The following is a 19,045-nucleotide window of genomic DNA, read 5'->3' as shown; positions in this document are numbered from 1 at the left end:
TTTTCTTGACAAAGCTCCTGGAATGGTTTGCTACTTCCTTCTCCCACTCATTTTATAGATGAGGAACCTGAGGCCAACAGAGTAAAGTGACTTGCTCAGTGTCACACAGCTAGCTTGTATCTAAGGCTGGATTTGAACTCAGATCTTCTTGACTTCTCTGGCACTTTATTCACTGCATCACCTATCTGTCCAAACTAGGCACTGAGGGAGACACAAAGTATAAGTACAACTCAGTTGGGACTTTCTGGAACTTACAAGAGCACTAATATATAGAGATAGCTAATATATAGATATTATATACTATATATAACATATAAGTATTACTATATATACTAATATATAGACAGCAAAATACACAGGATATGAGTAATTATAATGACCAAGCTTGAACCAGAGAATAGTTCCAAGGATGTATATCCCTTCCTTCTTTACAGAGCTGTGGCACTATGGAAATGGTGTATTGCACATATTACCAGACACCGTTGATATGTTGGTTTATTTGCTGAACTGATTTTTTTGGTCTTTGTTACAGGGATGATATGCTGGGTACAGGAGTAGGTTGAAGGCTAAAGTTTGGAATTAAGGTGCTATTAAAAACAAAGTCGGATAGCAGCTGGATGTCATTGAGAGAGATTATTCCAAAGTGAGGAGATTCCTTCTACCAATGGAGATTGGTATCTTCTTTGCAGTTTATAATCTTAGAGAGTTACCTAGAGCACTGAGAGATTAAACTAGTGATGCTTTTTTCCCCCAAAGTCATCTCCTTGGGAGACTACCCACATATTCTAGCAACTCAATTATTGTTCGGAAGAGTTTAAGGCTCCCCTCTGGAGATGGCCTTTAGAACCCATGGACAAAGTCCATAAAGAACTGAAGCTAATTTCTTTTGAATTTCAACAGAATTCAAAACTTACTTACTTACCATGCACTTACATCATGAAAGGCCCCCTTTGCTCTGGGTTTAGCTGAAGAAAGCACAGTTATTTCCTCCTAGAGGTTTATAATCTAGTTGGGAAGATTAGATATGCACACAGGAAAAACAGAATAAATGGATTATGGTAAGGGCCAAAGACAGAGACAATGCTATAAGAAAAATCCTTGAAGGAATTTTAGGAAGAGATTATTTACAGTTTGGGAGGGTGGTGACTGATGTGGGCTTTAAAGGATGGGAAGATTCCAGCAGGTGGATATTGGGAGTACAGTGGAGTCCATTCCAGGCATAGGGGGGGTCATGAACAAAGGTTTTAGAGTATCTAAATTTGGAATAAATTAAAGGCTGCTCTTCTTCTTAGAGAAAGCAGTAGGCTTAGAGATTTGTGGATGAACAGAGTTCATGATTCCATAAATCTCCTTTTTCTGTTCTAAATACCCTGGAATATTTGTGTTTGTTAAGGGTAGGTAAGCTCATAATCAGGATAGGGACTGAAGCTTTGATTTAATTGATAAGAGGGATCTCCTAATATATCAACTTCATCCAAGGATGCAAGTTGCCATCTTCTCCATTTATAGTCTTTTAGAGTTGCCAGGAGGCAGCTAGGTGGTGCCATAGTGCACAGAATATAGAGCTTGCAGTCAGAAAGCCGAGAGTTCAGATTTGACCTCAGATATGTGTATGTGTATGGGTGATCTTGGGTAAGTCAATGACTTTTCTTTCAACCCAAGTTTTCCCATCTATAAAATGAGGATAATAATAGCACCCATCTGACAGAATTGTTCAGAGGATCAAATGAGATAATATATGTAGAATATATTACAAACTTTAGAAACTATATAAAGCCTAATTATGATAGTAATTGTTACATATTTTTAAAGGTCTGAATAGAGTAACGGGTAGGACAAGAATGAGGGAATGGCAACTTTCTAGCTCCATTGAAACATAGACTACATAATAGGGATTAGAGTGAGAGATAGTATAATAGAGCAGAAAGCAAGTCTGATAGGAAGTTAGCAGAAGTAGATTTGAATTCAAGATCTGCTGTTTTCTACCTTAAGCAAGACACTTAATCTCTACCAGCCTCAGTTTCCTCATCTGCAACATCAGGGCATTGATCTAAATAGTTTTTAGGTGACTTTTCCTTCTAAATCTAGGATCAGGTAGGAAAGGTAGGAAAGCCTTGAATGCCAGGCTAAGAAGCCTATACTTAATTTGACAAGTAATAGGGAGCCACTGAGGACTTTGAAGCAGGGGAGTGATGTTGACACCTATGAGCAAGTGAATTTGAAAAGGGTAGAGTCTAGAAGTTTGAAAAGCAGTTAAGAAATTAAAGTCTCTGTCTTTACAATATCTCCTTTACAATATTAAACTGACCCAAAATTATGAGCATTCTCTGCACCTGCCATTTGACAAGAATAGCTTAACAAGGATAACCATTGTATCACTGGACCCCACATCTAATCTCTTTATCTGCTGAGCTGGAGCATTTCCCATGGAACTGGACACGTAATCTGGTTCTTTTCTGTAGGGCATGTATCTGGCTCCTTTCTTTAAGACACAAGTTAACTAACTCCTCATTAATATCTATGACTTGGATGGTATCAAAAATGACAAGCAATTGAGCCAGGAAGAATCACCACACTCAGGGGGCTATAAGAGCTAAATTCCATTTCCCTTTTTCTTTTGGGATATTCCTTTGGGATTCTGCTCATTCTCCTTTGCTATTCTGGGGGGAGGGATTAGGGAATTTCTCTCCCTTCTCCATGAGACAATGTTGGCTACAAGTACATGAGAACACATGAGGCTAAGACTGGCTCTCACATCTCTGGCTGCCTTGTTGCTTTATGTTTTTCCCCCACAAAATCACCATCATGAGAAATGGGCATTTCTAACTTCAGCGGATCTCAAGGTCAAGAATTTGTGAGTTCCTGAGTTGGTTCTAGCTGCCAGACGAGACAGATTCTTACAATCAAACCACCAAGAAGATCATTTTGAACTTGAAAGGAGCTATGACTGGGTAGGTAGTAGTGCCTTTTCAGTTATTTAGAAAGTAAAGGCTTAAAATGAAAGTGAAGGCTCTATTCCAGGGGACCTCAAACTTTTTAAATAGGGGGCCAGTTCACTGTCCCTCAGACTGTTGGAGGGCCAGACTATAGTAAAAACAAAAACTTTGTTTTGTGGGCCTTTAAATAAAAAAACTTCATAGCCCTGGGTGAGGGGGATAATCGTCCTCAGCTGCCACATCTGGCCCGCGGGCCGTAGTTTGAAGACCCCTACTCTATTCAATAATCCCCCAAAGTGCCTTTACCTTTTAGGAAAATTTAATAGGTGTGAGGGTTTATTGTTTTATGTTTTGAGTTTGTTAGTGTGCTCTTATGAATCCCTTACATTTTAAGTGCTCATTTCATGACAGAATATAGCTATCCAATGCTAGATAGGTACAGGAGATACTTATATAGATGTAGATTTAGCCCATATAACCATGTCCTATATACTTTTATATATATGTATAGCTTTCCTATGAAATATAGGTATAGGACATCCCTATATCCCTAAATCTTCTGTGTCTTTGTCTATTTCCATGAATATACATAGATATATGTCTGTCTATATTTCATTCATCTTTTTCTAGAAGGAACCCTGATAGTTCAGTTTTGGGGAAATCCCAGACACAAGCCATAATAGGCTTCATTTCAGAGATTTTCCCCAGAGGTTTACTCCAAGGTGGGGCACAAAGAGTCAAAGAGTTATAGAAAAACTTGATCTCTTCTCTTTAGGGCCTGGTTACCACTATGATCAATCTGGGTCCACTGGTGCCCAGCATCAGACCCCTCTCTAAAAGGTGAGGGAATAGGGTTCCCAGTGTCCTAGACTACAATGATATGATCCAAATGTGTCTTTAGTTTCTGGGTTAATGAGTTTGCTTATTGATCAGAAATCACAGAAAGGAGATAGTAGTTGATCTCTATCCTATGCTTATCTAAAATCTTTATTACTTCCCTTGAGGGGAGAGGTAAAATTTCTGAGTGGTGACAGGGAAGATCAGGAAGCAGTCATTTACAATTTGGGACATTAGAGATTGAAAGAAGAACCAGGAGACTGGGTATCTTCCTAGATGTGCTCTCTCTTGACACAGTATGAATTTTTCTTTTCATGGCTACCTTTCTCCTTGGTGTATCTTTTCTTGGCTCCCTCTTTCCCTCCCTCCTGGTGTTCTTGTCTCTCATTATAAGTTCTCCTCTGCCTCCAGCTAAACTTGGCTTTTTTCCACCAGCAGTCAATAGCAGTTACTTCCCTTCCAGGAAAACTCTTCCTCCTGACACCTTTTTTTCTCTTAGTTATTGACATTTTCATGGTGTTTTTCTGTCACCTGGGAGGTAAGAGAGAAGCTTAGTTGTTTTTCTGTTTGTTTTTCTCTCCCTTGTTTCCATGGAGGACAAAACTCAAGGAGATGAAAGGAAATTCTGTGTCTGCTTCTTAAAGATTTGAGAGTCATAGCAACACCTCTATATCTTGCTTTTTTGTCCTTCTCCCAACCCTTCTAGGGCATTGCTTGCCATTGTGGGGATGGTCCTGGTGTCTTCCACCAGTCCTGTTTTTAGGAAAGGCAGTTACATTGTGCACTGGAAAGAACACTAGATTTGGAATTAGACTCCCTGATCTTATTATTTATATGAACAAGTCATTTCTATTTTCTGAACTTCATCTTATTGAAATCTAACTTCTAAGTTACAGTCTTATCTGTAACATGATAAATTTGGAATTGATGATCTTTAAAAGTCTCTTTTGGCTTTGAGTATTATGATATCGAGTGATCGGTGGACCTCTTTCCCCTTTCTGCAACCTCTGAGTGAAGGCTGACTATCTGTTTTAACCTCAAAAAGGTTTAAGTTTTAGGATGGAGGGGATCTCTTCATCCCAATGGTGGCTGTAAAACTGAAGGGGTAGATAGAAAAGCCTGATAGAGGAGAATAAAAGATTCTTCATCATCCATGAATGCTTCATTGAATCATGAACACTCTGAAATGTCTAAGGAGACATTTTTAGAACATCTTCCGGATGTTCCATGGATGATGGAGTCCTGGAATGTAATGGGAGGGCCGGGAGTAAGGAGACCTGGATATAAATCCTAGCTTTAACCATGATTTACCAAGTGACTTCATGGCTCTGGTCCTCACCTTCCTCATTTGTAAGAGGAGAAATGAAAAAAATAGAACAACACTTTTATAAACAGGAGACATTCATAACAGAAGCAGCAGAATGAAACATGGTGGATCCCATGGCCCTGCTCCCTTCAACTAAAAGTTGTTCTCATCTTTAGTTTCATTTGCGCATGAATCAAAGATTAAGGGAATAAGAGGCCCTTATAGCTCATGCTTTTTGTACAACACCTGTACATTTTTTGGAAAGGGAAGAAGCAGAGCAGAATTTCCAAAATGGTTTAGGGAGATATAGACTATAATCAAGGATTTAATAGACATTAAAAGAAATTTTCTAACTCTAAATCAGATGGTTCCTGGGATCAAATACCCTGAGTTCATACTAGGAGAAAAAAAATCAAAAGAATACATTTAATGTGGGACATTTGCTGACTTTTGTTGACTGCCTACATGGATCTAATGGTTCATAACTTTCAAATTATACATTAGAGAATTGTAGCTTTCCCTGACAGTGAGAGGTTTTCCAGTCATAACACCTCAGTAAATGTCAACAGATGTTCCTGAAGAGATTAACTATCTAAGGCCCAGCAGATTGTACCAGAAAGTAGCCCAACAAGCCAAGAGACCAATAGAGATTCACAGCTGAGATAATCCAACAGAAAATAGCCATCGATACAATGTCCAGCAGAAAGATGGTGATTGAGTGATGGGATTTAACACCCAAGTTGATCATATCACCAGTGGACATTAGCAGTTCTGCAATGTTGCAGATATAAACCATTGCAGCCATGTGACCTTAGAAGTATACCTTCCATGTATATTCCCTAGGTTCATGTGTTCTCTGTATGTGTGCCCACCCCATTAGTACTGTAGGTAATTTGTAAGTGGGAGGATTTTATTTGTGTAGTTTTTGAGGATGCTTTCTTTTCACTTTACTTGCAATACTCTTTGTTGCAGTGTTTTTTGCTTGATATTAATGTATCCTCTGTGTGGCAAAAGTAAACACCTACAGTTACAATGGGATGCTGATCTAAGAGTGCCTCAAACATAAATCCTAATGTAAAATGAAGAAATCAGGAAGGTCCCTTTTAGGTTTGACATTCTAGATTCTAAGGTTCTTCTGGCTCTAAAATTCTAGGTCCAAGTTCAAAGCTCTATCAGTCTGTGTGGGCCCATGAATCTAAGTGTGCTGAGCTCAATCTGGGAAATTTTCTTGGAGGTGAGTCTTGCACAGAGTTTTAAGAGAAGAGGAAATCTCTCATCTGTGGCTGTGGGGAATCACTATGTCCTGGCCTCTTCCTTAGCACATAACCTTGTTCACGCCACATCGAGACTGACTATAGAACTGATAATTCTTCTTATAGGTGAGAAGACTCTCTTTGAAGCAGTGAACAGATCTCTTGTCACACTCACAGGCCAGTGACCCACAGAGGCTCCCGCCACCATCTATTAGAGGAAAGAAAATACCGCAAAGGTGAGGTTGAGGTGATATGATGTCTGGATCCCATGCCGGCGCTACATAAGGATGACGCCCACTTCCACTTCCCTATCCCTCCCACAGCAATCTGTGAAGTAGATGCTGAAATTTTCTGCCCATTTTACAGATGGCAAAGGGAAACACTGCAGGTGCTAACACCAGAAAAAGATGAAAGTGGAGAAAAGAGACTGTAGTTTTTCTTTGTGAAGTTTCTATCTTGATCTTGTTAAGTACATTATAGAAGGGATTTTTAATCATATAGGGATCCTTATAGCACCCATATATGGGTTCAATATAGAGGGTCCTTGAAAATCCTTCCCATCTTGGAGATTCTGTGATTCAAAGACAACAGTTGGCTCTGAAGCTCAGGACTTTCTTTTCTCTCGAGTAGGTCTTCCATCTTAAATAGGATCATATTTGTAAAATACTTACAACAGGACAGTTATGCTCTATAAAAATCCTTATTCCTCTCCTTACCTCCTCCATCTTAGAGCTTGTGTTTTGGACACCTTCTACCAGTAGTGTGATATTTCATCAGAGAGGAGTATGGGGTAAGGATTTTTGGAGAGGGGACTAAGTGCTTTGCTTTTATGGGCAATTATATACATATGTTTGTAATATATACCTACATAAGCACACATTATATGAATACATATATAATTATATGCACACACACATATATTCATATTGACAGCCTTGGAGATAATGTGTTAGAGTTGGATGAGTGCTAGAACTAAAGTTAGGAGAGATCCATGATCCAAATGACAACCTCTCTAATCTCAGCTTTCTCATCTGAAGAATTGGGATAATAATAGGCTGTAAAGGACTGTTATGGTAATTGTCTTACAATCCTTTCTAAACCATCTTTCTGCTTCACTCTCCCATATACTGAGCATCTCCAACTAACTGAGCATTCAGCAAGTAAGTTATTATCATTAAAATCTTGGCTAAGGACAGGGCCAGGTCCTTGGAGGATCTGGAAAATTATACAAGCTTGGTTCCTCCAATACCCAGCAATGCTTGTTATAAAAAGTAGGAGTAATATCAGTCGGGCTCAAAAACCAGTTCTACTTCTCCTAGCCATGTGGACTTGGGCAAATCGCTGAGGCTCAATTTCCTCATAAAATGCATACACTGTACTACCTGCCACTTAAAATTGGGGTGGCAAAAGCTTTATAAACTTTATGGAACTATACATAGGTCATCTCTCATCAATAGGCAGTTGGGGCCCATATTTTATCTAAACTTGTACCACCCCCAGTACCTGTGAGTGTTCTGCAAACAGTAGGTACTTAATTAAGTGTTTATTTTATGAAATTTATCGAATTTTAGGGAAAAAATTCTTTAAAAAAATTCAGTGCGACATTCTTGCCTACCTTCACTCCCTTTCACTGACAACTAAGTGAGTTTAAGACAATATTGGATCTCTGTTTTCCAGGAACCTGAGAGTTGGAGGCTGCCTCTGCTGCCCAGGTGACTTCCATCACATCACCTCTCTCTGATGACCTTTCCTCTCTTCTCATTTTCCGTGACCACTCTGTAGTATTTAATTCTAGATCTCAGTTTCTTCCCCTGTTATATGAGTGTGTTGTTTCTAGGGTCCCTTCTCGTTAACATTCTATTTTCTAACATTCCACATACTAAGATTCCCTCTGGCACTAGTGATCTATGAGCCATCAGTAGTTATATAAACCGCCCCCATACTGAGAGACAATAGTTTGCTACTCCGTTTCAGCAGCCTTCATCACAGAGACTAGCTTTGGGAGTCAGGTTATGTTCTTTTTTAAAAATCTGGATTATCCAATGACATTTAGAAATGTGGACAGACACAGAATTGTTTTTCTCATTCCCCTCCACTGCCTCCCAAGACTCTGCTGGTTGCTAAGCAACCAGGGGCAGGATAAAACCGGACCAACGAGACATTGGCAGCTGGGTCCTGGGTACAGGATTTCAGGGACCAGCAGGGCTGCTCTGTTGATTCACCTCCGAATGAAGACTAGAGAGTTATAAGCTGATCAGTACTTTGGAAAGCCTGTGAAGTCAGGGAATCAGCTCTACAAAGAGTGAATTTGAATAGCCAGGAGGGTACAGGACAAACAGTTCAGGAGTAGGAGTCCTGGGTTCCAGTCCTGACTGCCACTGGCTCATTGTATGTAGGCAGGTCAGTTCTCTTTCAGACCCTTAGTTTCTTTTGCATAAAATGAAGAGGGTAGTTTAGATGATTTTTAAGGACTCTTCTGGTCCCTTCCAATTCTACATCCTGAGATCCTTTCTTTCATTGACATTCCTTTGTCCTAAGTTCCTTCCCAGGTATGACACTGGATGTTTGAAACTCCCTTCTCACTCTGACCATCTGTGTTCTTTTCGCTTTGATGTATTTTGTTTTTCTTTTTATATCACCAGAGCTCCACACAGTGCCCCATATCTCCTACTCCCAATGAATATATAAAAAGTAATGTTTTTTAAATGACAAAAAGATTAAAGAGAAAAAATCAGCATAACTTAATGCATTGAAAAGTCTGAAAATATATACAGTGTATAACACTTGTAGACCTCTCACCTCTACAAATGAGTGAGTGGGAGTGACTTCTCATGTTCTTTCTTGTTCTTTATAATTTTGCAATATTCCTTTTGATTCGTCTTGTGTGTGTGTGTTTGAATATTCTATATTCTTAGGGCTTTTCCAATTCTGTTATCCTATGTTCTAAGGGCCCTCCTACCTCAAGCATTCTATTTTCTAAGGGCTCTCCTAGTTCTAACACTCTGTTCTAAAGTTTTCCTACATCTGACATTCTCAGTTCTAAGGGCCCTCCCAGCTCTGGCATTCTAAGTTCTAAGGGCCTTTCCAGATCTGATATTCTATGTTCTGTGGGCCCTTCTAGATCTGACACTCTGTGTTCCAAGAGCTCTTTCAGCAAATCTAAGATTTTTGTTTTTCAGATCCTAAATCTTTCTTCTTAGAGACTTCCTAGGTGACCAAGGAAAGAAAAGAAGCAGGAAGAAGTGGAAGAGAAACCTTATAGGAGAGAACCTAGTGACTCCTCCCTAACCCGTGTTGTGTCTACTCACAGCAGATCACACTTCCATTGACAACGTGGAATTGATAGCTGCTAAACATTGGCTGACAGCCACAGCAGGTCTTCAGCTCAGCATAGCAGCAATCATGGTCCTGACAGCACCTGGGAGATTGGAGACGGGATAGGCAAGGGAAAGAGCATGCTGCTGGCCTAAAAATCCACAGAAAGACAGCTGAAAAGCTTTAGATGCAAATAACAAAGCTCTTGGGGAAAGGCTAGCCACTGAGAGGGCTTTGAATTTAGATTTTGATTCTGAAAATCTCTCTTGGCTTTGTATTTCCTATTTTACATCCTCATTGAGGATAATCAAACCTGTTCTATTTAGCAACCAGGACTATCATGAAGATGAAATAAGATTAGTAAAGCATTTTGCAACCAGAGTGCCATGGAAATAGTGGTTATTTATCACTACACTCTTTTTGCAAGAGACCAATCTGTTGCATCCCTCCTGATACTCTCCCTTGAGGTAACCAGGGTCAAGACAAAAATTTTGGAATTTGATGATAGAAGAGATAAAAGTCTGGATTTTGTGCTAAGACTCAAGATATGAAGATAAATATTACCCACTGATCCTCCAATTCATCTTACTAGTCTTGTCATGGCCATTGGCAGAATGGAAACTAATAGAGCTTAGCCTTTTATGATCCTGGAACATCATAGTTAAAAGGGCATGACTGTAGAAGATATAGAACTCTGTAAGCTTAGCAAGTGAAGCCCAGAAGAAGGTGCTCAATAAAGATTTATTAATTAAGTTAAGAGAATATGAGTTGTTGCTGTGGCAGTTATTCAGGAGATGCTCTCAGTTCTTGGTAGATAGATCCAAAAATATCCCACTCTTTCAAAGTGACCATCCCTTGCAAGAAATATACTGGGGACAAGCCAACTCAAAATTCAACATTCTGAAAAAACATTTTTTTTTAACTTTAAAAAATAAAACTCAGTTGTATTTATCAGTTAAATATTAGAATTTTAAAATTTCAATTTTGTTAATCTTTGTTTTTCAAAATTTCTACTTTTAAAGGTTCTTTTCCCTTTAAAAATTTTTTTTTCTCCAGTTACATTCAAAACAGATTTGTTTACATTTGTTTTTAAAATTTTGGAGTTCTAGGTTTTCTCCCTTATCCGCACCCACAATTAAGAAGTTATGCAAAACATTTCCACAAAATTCAAGTTATTAAAGAAAACATAGATCTCCTACCCTATAAAAATAAAAATCCTCAAGAAAAATTAAGTTTAAAAAAAGAGAGAGATAAGAGAGAATGTTTCAATTTGTATTCAGACACAATAAATTTCTGTTATTTGGATGGATAGGATTTTTCATCATGAGTCTTTCAAATAGTCATGGATGATTGTACTATACTGAGAATAGCAAAGTCATTTATATCTGGTCATCCCAGAATGTTGCTGTTAACTTTATATACAGTATATTTCACTTTGCTTGAGTTCATGGAGGACTTTCCCAGGTTTTTTTCCTTCTGAGAGCATTCTGCTCATCATTTCCCAAAGAACAATAATATTCCATCACAAACACATACCACAGTTTATTGAGCCATTCCCCAATTGATGAGTATCACCTCAATTTCCTTTTTTTTTTTTTTGCTCTGAGAAGAGAGCTTCTGTGAATATTTTGTGTACATATAGTTCACAACATTTCTAGTATGATATTTAATTGGAGGAGGCAAAATTAGTGCTCTTCGATTTTTTTTAACTTCATGCCCAATTCATTGATCTGTTTTGAAAAGACATTTAAAAATCATCTGATTTCCTTTTTCCCTTTGTGCTTAAGCAAAATCCCCTGAGAAGGCTATGAAGACTATGGTTGGTCTATAGTTACCTGTCAGTGTCATCTACTGCATTTCCTCTGCCCCCTAGGCCACAGTAACAGCCGTAGCCATAGTATGAGAATAAGGCACTCTTCCCAGTCATGAGCTTGATCATCCTTCCAAACTGCCAGAAGTTACTATGGGTCAGTGTGGGTACTGTCAGAGAGAAAATGGGGAATCTGGGACCTCATTGGGAGAAGGCAAGCAGGGACAAAGTTTCCATAGCAATATATAACTGAGAAATCACAAGGTAAGGAACTTGTCAAGATATTCATAATCACAGAATCTTAGACCCAGGAAAGGAGTTTAGAACTCAGAGGTTTAGATCTGGAAGGAGCCTTGCTTAGAACAATTGGAAGGAACTTTAGAACAGAGGAGGGTAGAAGGGCCCTTGCAAAAGAGAATATCATATATGAAAAAGACCTTAGATCATTAAAATGTCAGGACTGGAGTAGAACCTTAGAACACAGAATGTTAGAGATAAAAGAGAATGCTAGATGGTGATGGAAAAGAACTTGACCAAGATCACCCAGCTAGTTAGTGACTAGAACCAAGAAATTATCTTGAGATCAAAGTCTCCAGATTCCTAAATATGAGCAGCAAAGTCAGTGAGAAGGCAATGCACAAAAATATACACAATGAACATATATGTATATATACATATATAACTTTAAAAAACACAGATATGCACAGAAACAGAGACAGAGTAAGAGAGAGACAAAGAGATAGAGACAGAGCAGAGACATAGAGACAAAGAGAGAGACAGAGGGAGACACATCCAGAGAGACAAAGAGAGAGAGACAGACATAGAGTGAAAGTCTTTGAGAATCAGTTTCTTGAGAATTGTCTATCACAACTTAAATTTAGAAGAGAGTTCCAGCACATATTGGAAAGAGCTGTTTACTAGCCATGGGACTTTGGGTGAGCTCCTTCTTCTGTCTGGATCTCAGTTTCCTGCTGTGCAAAATATAGCCAATAATTCCTGCCCTGCTCCATTAGGCTCCAATGAATTTATGGAGGCAAAAGTTCCCTGTAAATCTCCAGAGTTGCTGTACAAAAGTTATCTGTTTTGGCTGTGAATTGAGGAAACAACGATGTGCTCTTTCTTTAATGAGCAAACCAGATGTTTCTCTTTTAATTACATGTGACCAGGAGTCTGTAGGAGTCTAAATAAAGAAGAATATTTTCCAAGGGAAAATGAAATCTGGGAGAGAAAAGCCCCCTCCTTCTTGCTACTGAATAGCATTAGTGACTAGCATTAATAGCAATGCCTAGGAACTTTGCAGATCTCCAGCACAGCAAGTCTGGCAGCCTTAGTCCATTCCAAAAGTGGAGAAACAAGCTCAGCACAATCATAAGGACCTATTTATCCCCCCTTGGACTGATGGCAAGTGAACTGACCATGAGCACTTAGGGCTAAGAAAGGTATTAGAGGACTTTGTCAGTACAAACTGAAGATGACTAGGAGAGGTAGGTATGGGTCTATCCTTTAAGTTAGGGTCATGAACCTTAAAGCTGGGAGAGATCTTAGAAATCTGGTCCAAATTCTTCCTTTTACAAAGGAGCCAACAATGACCAGGGAAGATTTACTACAAGTCACACAGGTCCATTGAGGATTCAGATTCCTGCTTTTCTCAACCCAAATCTAGTTCTCTTTTTACTACATCATGATAAAAGAGGGGTTGAGAAAATTTTGGAGTGAGAGAAAAATAAACCAAGCTTGAGATATATTTGTGTTGTACACACAAAGAATTTTGGTACACATCATCATAGTTTCAGAGTTGGGCAGGGGCCATGGAATCTAACCCCCAAATCCAGCCCATTATCTCCTGAGCCATCTAGCTGCCTCCATTTTTAGGACTAAAAATTGCTTGCGGCAAAATATTTTTATGGAACTCTTCCCTTCATCATGTGAATTGCTAACTGTCCAAGGAACCAACCAGGCTATGAAATGCAGTCCTTAGAGGACTCAGGCAGAAGAATATTCCATCCATTTCTCCCCCACTCTCCACTGTTGACTGGGTTCCCTCCCACTCCCTCTCTTCCTACCTCCCAGCGGAGCCCAGTCCTATAAATACAGATGCAAACACAGACAGAACAAGGCACTGAAGTTATTTCAGAACATTTAGAGACTTACAGAGGAGGACCGCAAAGATCAAGACAACCTTCATTACCCAGAAGCCAAGATGGGGTCAAGGGAAGAATGCCACACTTCTTCTTCAAGAGTGGTAGATCTAGTCAAGTAGAACAGTCGGGGGTGAAGTATGAGCAAGCTGGGAAATGGATCTGTTAATTCATGTCACAGTGAAGAAAGGTCCTGTCAACAGAACAAGCAGAAATATGTGGGGAGGATTAGTGGAATGGAGAAGTCTTTTCAAATCTATTCATAGAACTACATAATGTCAGATTAGGAAAGGACTCAGAATATAGTGTCAAAGCTGAGGGGGCCTTAGAATGTAGAATATCAGAATTAGGAGGGTCCTTAAAACAGAATGTCATAGCTGAGAGGTTCCTTTGAACAGAGAATGTCAGAACTGAGACGAGACTTAGAACAAAGAATTTAGAACTGAGAAGTTCCATAGAATACAGAATGTCAGAGCTGGGAAAGCCCTAGGAATACAGAATGTTAGAGCTGGGAGGAATTTTAAAACATCGACTGGTAGATTTGGAAGGAACTTTAGAACATCAGATGTTAAAACAGAATGTTAGAATTTGATAGTTCCTTAAATGTCACCTAGTTCGACCCTTTCATTTCTATAAGTGAAAGAATTGAGTCCCATAAAAAGGGAAATGATTTGCCTATAACGGATTTCTCTACACATCTATAATATGATCTCTGAGCCTGGGATTTTAATTTTCAGGATTTAATGACTCAAATTTTAGACAATTACAAGTTCTAACAAGGTGTTTATTTTATTTTTTTATTTTAATAACAGCTTTTAATTTTCAAAATACATGCAAAAATAATTTTCAATATTCTCCCTTGCAAAATCTTAGGTTTCAATTTTTTCTCCCTTCCTTTCCCCCACCCCCCTCTCCTCGAGGGGAAACAATCCAATTCTGTTTCATTTCTAAGGTAGTTCATTCTTGATCTTTGTCCTCTCCTCAATAGAGAAAGACCATGTGCTATATTCAGCACTTTGGACAAGGGTCAGCTGCAATGTGGTTAGCTGGGAATTGTCAGGGTCTCTGGTTCAGGGACAGCAGTGTGCAGAGAAGATCTGGAAGGTGCCAGGGGAGCACAGAGAACCTGGCTGTCCACTTCCCTGAGCAGAATCTGGCTTTCAGGTAGTTAGAGTAATAGAGCCTGTTAAACCCGATAAAGGCAGTTTTGGGGACTTAGGCAGGTCAATCAGAGGACCCAGCAGAGCAATGCACTGGGCTTATCATTCTGGCACAGCATTTCCCACATAATGTAGTCATAGGCTTTAGAGCTGGAAGGTCTTTTAAAGATCCTCTCATTTTAACCCTCTCATTTTATGGAAGAGAGAACTGAAGGACTTAGTCCTTAATAAATGTTTGTTGGATTGGATCAGGTGCATTGAATTTCTTCAGGATAAAGGACATGAGATACTTCTTAGAAGAAAATATTTTAGGGTGAGACCAAGAAATGGCTTTGAAGGCAGATTTTCCTCAAAAGGGAGGCTGTCACTCAGAACCCATTTGATCTTTATTTTACACAGTGTTCTAATAAGCCTGTTTCCCCAGTAGATGACAATAGAAGGGAACTCACCCTCACGTGGCACTTAATAGTCAACAAGGCACCTATTTAGCAAGTCAGAACATGCACACTCACACAAATGTGCACGCACACATGTGCACACACACACACATATACACACACACACTAGCTAGATTTAACTTTTTAATTTTTTTTTTTTTTGACCAAATCCTGAGTCCTCATTTTGCTGATTTGGGAACTAAGGCCTTTGGAAGGGAACTGATTTGCTCCAAGTCACACATCAAGTAAATAGCAGATCTGGGATTTGAACCCATGATCATTTGAGCTTCAGTTTCCAAGTACATTCGTAGGGTTGTTGTAAATAAAGTGTTTTATAAACTTTAAGCTGGTAGAGAAACTCATTACAATATCACTTATATTATTATAATCTGTTTTATGCTTTGCATAATAAACTTTTAAGAAAAAAGTTTCCATAGAAGTAATGGAAGATTTTAAAAGTTGGATAGTTTAAAGACATGAATTACAGATATCTAGAAATTTAGCTCCTGTAAACCAGACCATTACTCCAAAGAAGTTGAATATACGAGGCTTTCCTGTCTTTGACCTTCCTTCTCAGCCCACTATCCCAAGTGGTCTGACCAGTTCATCTAATGGTGAAAAGGTAATTACTTATTGCAGACATTTCTATAAAAAGAATGAGGACAGATGGTTCAGGAAATTGGGTGCTGATTCCTGGGATATGGAAGTCACTTGTCAAACCAAAACAAATGTTCCCACTAAATGGCTGCTGTGAATATGAAACTGGTGCTGTGCATTCCAACCTAAGACTGAATGAAATCACTTGTGTTTCAATCCAGATCTCTCAGTAGAATTGTCAGCTATCCTTATCCTTATCTTTATCTTCATCACTGTTATCATGACCATCATCAACTTTATTGACATCATTATGACTGTTATAAACCCCATCATCATCACCATTCTCATGTATGCCATTGACATCATCTTTACCATCTTTCCCACTTTTATCCCTACTACTGCCTTTATCATCATCATTAATATCACCATCCATGTATTAGCACTGTGGCCACCAGTGTCATCACCATCCCCACTTCATGACTAGTACTGCCCCTGTCACCATTATCATAGCGATAGAAACAAGCACTATAATTGTCAACAACATTTCAATTAATATCACCGTCATCATCACCATCAATCATATCTTGGTAATCCCCATTACTATCATCCTTCAATCCCATTATTATCAATCTCCTTCACCATCATCACTACAACCATGATTGTCATCACAGTCAATATTACTGTTATCGTTATCAATCTTAGATGAAAGATCACATAATATTTCAAAATTAGAGTCCAACCCTTTTACTTAACTGGTGAGAATTTTGAGGCTCAGAAAAGTTCTAAGTTGTCTAAAGTCACAGAGGTGACGGCATCCAAAACTGTATCGCCAGCTCCATGTCCATTATTTTTTCTATTTTATCTAATTGATCTCATCCTCATCCTCATCCTCATCTTCATTATCATATCATAAATCTAGAACTTTAAGGGACCTCAGAGACCAGTGAGCTTAGCCACTTATTTTTTGATAAGGGAGTAGTCTCAGGGATTTGCTCAAGATCATATCAGCAAGCCAAGGTTATATTAGTAAGCATTAGAAGTGAGATTTGAAACTAAATCCTCTGATAATGACAGTTAGCGGCTGCCTTGAGTCAGGGAAACTCATCTTCCTGAATTCAAATCCAGCCTCAAATACCTACTCTGGGTGATCTTAGGCAAGTCACTTCACCCTGTTTGTCTCCAATTCAATATTTCTAAAATGAGCTGGAGAAGAAAGTGGCAAGTCAATCTAGTATGTTTGCCAAGAAAACCCCATATGGGATCGTGAAGAGTTGGTCATGACTGCCATGATTGAACAACTGATTGAATTGTCAATGATTGAACAACAATAACCTCTGACATTAGAATTAATACTCATTCCATTATGTCAGTATTTAATGGAAGTCAACTAGAGCTCCAACGATAAGAATCCTCAAATATACCCATTACAGAAAAGTCAAGACAAAAAGGGAAATGGATTCTCCTTTTAAAACACACTTGTTAAGTCACCTTGGCTGCATAGGATCCTCTCTCCTTGCTTCTCTGCACTCTGAGTATATGCATATTTTGAAGATGGAGATTGGAATAGGAAGATCCTCCTAAATATTAAAAAGTGGGAGTCTGTATCTTTAGTCTCCTAATCTAAGAAACTACACAGAGCTCAGAAAGTCAATTTAATTGGAAAAATTACTTTATCATTCTCATGCCAGTAGAATGTGGATGAAGAAGCCACTTATGTCTGAGAAGTAACTTATGAGGGGTTCCAGAGCACTACCCTAACATTTTAAAAGAATTTTCTGTGTGACCTTGGCTAAGTCACTCTCCCTGTGTTCCATTTTCCTCATATGCAACACAAAAGAATTGGTTCATAGAGAAGGCCTTATAGACCATCAAGTCCAGCCTCCTCTTTTTATAGATGAGGAAACAGAAGCACAAAGCACTTAACTGATTTGTGTAAGGTCACAGGAGTGCTAAGTGTCCGGGTAGGACTTGAACCCAGGTCTTCCTGAATCTAAATCCAGTCCACCGTGCTACCTCTCATCTCCAAAGCTACTATGGCTCTGATATGATGTGTGTTCTAATGTTTTTTTTTTTCCTACCTCTGACATTCTCTGTTCTAAGGTCCTTCCCAGCTCTGACATCCCAGGTTCTAAGGGCCCTCCCAGCTCTGACCTCCCGGGTTCTAAGGCCCTCCCAGCTCTGACCTCCCGTGTTCTAAGGGCCCTCCCAGCTCTGACCTCCCGGGTTCTACTTGGTATTCAGATGAATGAGCATTTACATCCTTGCTTTCTCTTCACAAGAGCTTGCTCACACCGCTGTGTCCCTCTGAACGAAGGCACAAGGAATAACACAGAGTGCTTTGTTGGGGCTGGGGGGCAGAGGGAGCCTGAGCGGGAAGTGGTCCACTTGGACCTACCATCACTCTCCACTTCCATTCTCCTAGACGGCACTCCCCTCCCCCACCGACCATGGCCATCTATTCCCCGGCCTTCCGCGGGGCAGCTTGTGGCGCGATGTTCCTTCCCTTCTCGCGCTGCTGCTGGAGACGGCCGTGCCCTCCGGGGCACCCCGAGACCGGCGGAATCCCGGGCCACACAGACGTCCAGCAGCGCTCTGGTGCGGGGAGGGCTGAAGAGCTGCTTCCGGCCCAACTTCCCAGGCCATAGACGGCGGGCAGCAGAAAGAGCAAGTGTTTCAGGGCTATGAAGCCCTCGGGGAGTTCCCAGCATTCACACCACGCCCCTTGGAGACCGTCCTGAGAGTGAGTGTTAGTTCTAGGAGGGATGAACGCTGCCGGAAGAGCGGCTGGCCCGGGACCCCACAGCGAGTGCCTGAGGCTGGATTTGAACCCGGGTCCTCGATTCCGAGCTGGGGGGGGGGAGGGGAGGTAGGATCCCAGGTGTAGAGTCGCGAGCGATCTGAGAGGTCACCGAGGGCGGTTTCAGAGGCGGAAGTGAGGGGGAGGGAGGTCCAGGGATGGTGGAAGAGTCAGGGTTCGCACCTAAGCCAGTCCCGGATCCCAGACGGGAACGCTGACCGTCACTCCGCGTTTGGCTCTGGGCAAAGGTTTCCGCGCTCGCTCCAGAACCGGAAAGAGACAGATACCCCAGCGGGGGAAGGAGAAATGAATCGGAAGGTGGTTGGCGGGGAGAAAGCCCCTGGGACCGCAGGCTCTTTTTCCAGGAGAAAGCACGTGGTCAGTCAGAAAGCACTTGGGATGGGACTAGAATGGACGGGGGAGAGTAAGGCTGCCTCCGGGCGGGCCAGGAGGGGGCGC

At 40.3% G+C, this 19,045-nt stretch overlaps 1 protein-coding gene across 1 annotated transcript; it reads right to left on the bottom strand.

Moving 5' to 3' along the window:
* Nucleotides 1–3,502: 3,502 nt before the first annotated feature.
* PLA2G2C (phospholipase A2 group IIC) lies at nt 3,503–18,203 on the bottom strand. The gene is made up of 5 exons (XM_031961541.1): nt 18,185–18,203; nt 11,483–11,657; nt 9,641–9,750; nt 7,049–7,057; nt 3,503–6,540 (listed from the first exon to the last, which is right to left on the bottom strand). Exons 1-5 carry the CDS (start codon nt 18,201–18,203, stop codon nt 6,395–6,397), a joined length of 459 nt encoding a protein of 152 aa, XP_031817401.1. The 3' UTR covers nt 3,503–6,394.
* Between the last annotated feature and the right edge of the window lie 842 nt (nt 18,204–19,045).

The sequence above is a fragment of the Sarcophilus harrisii genome, chromosome 3 (genome assembly GCF_902635505.1).
Source record: "Sarcophilus harrisii chromosome 3, mSarHar1.11, whole genome shotgun sequence".
Lineage (NCBI taxonomy): Eukaryota > Metazoa > Chordata > Mammalia > Dasyuromorphia > Dasyuridae > Sarcophilus > Sarcophilus harrisii.
The sequence above is the reverse complement of the archived record's forward strand: the minus strand, read 5'-3'. Positions and strand labels throughout refer to the sequence as shown.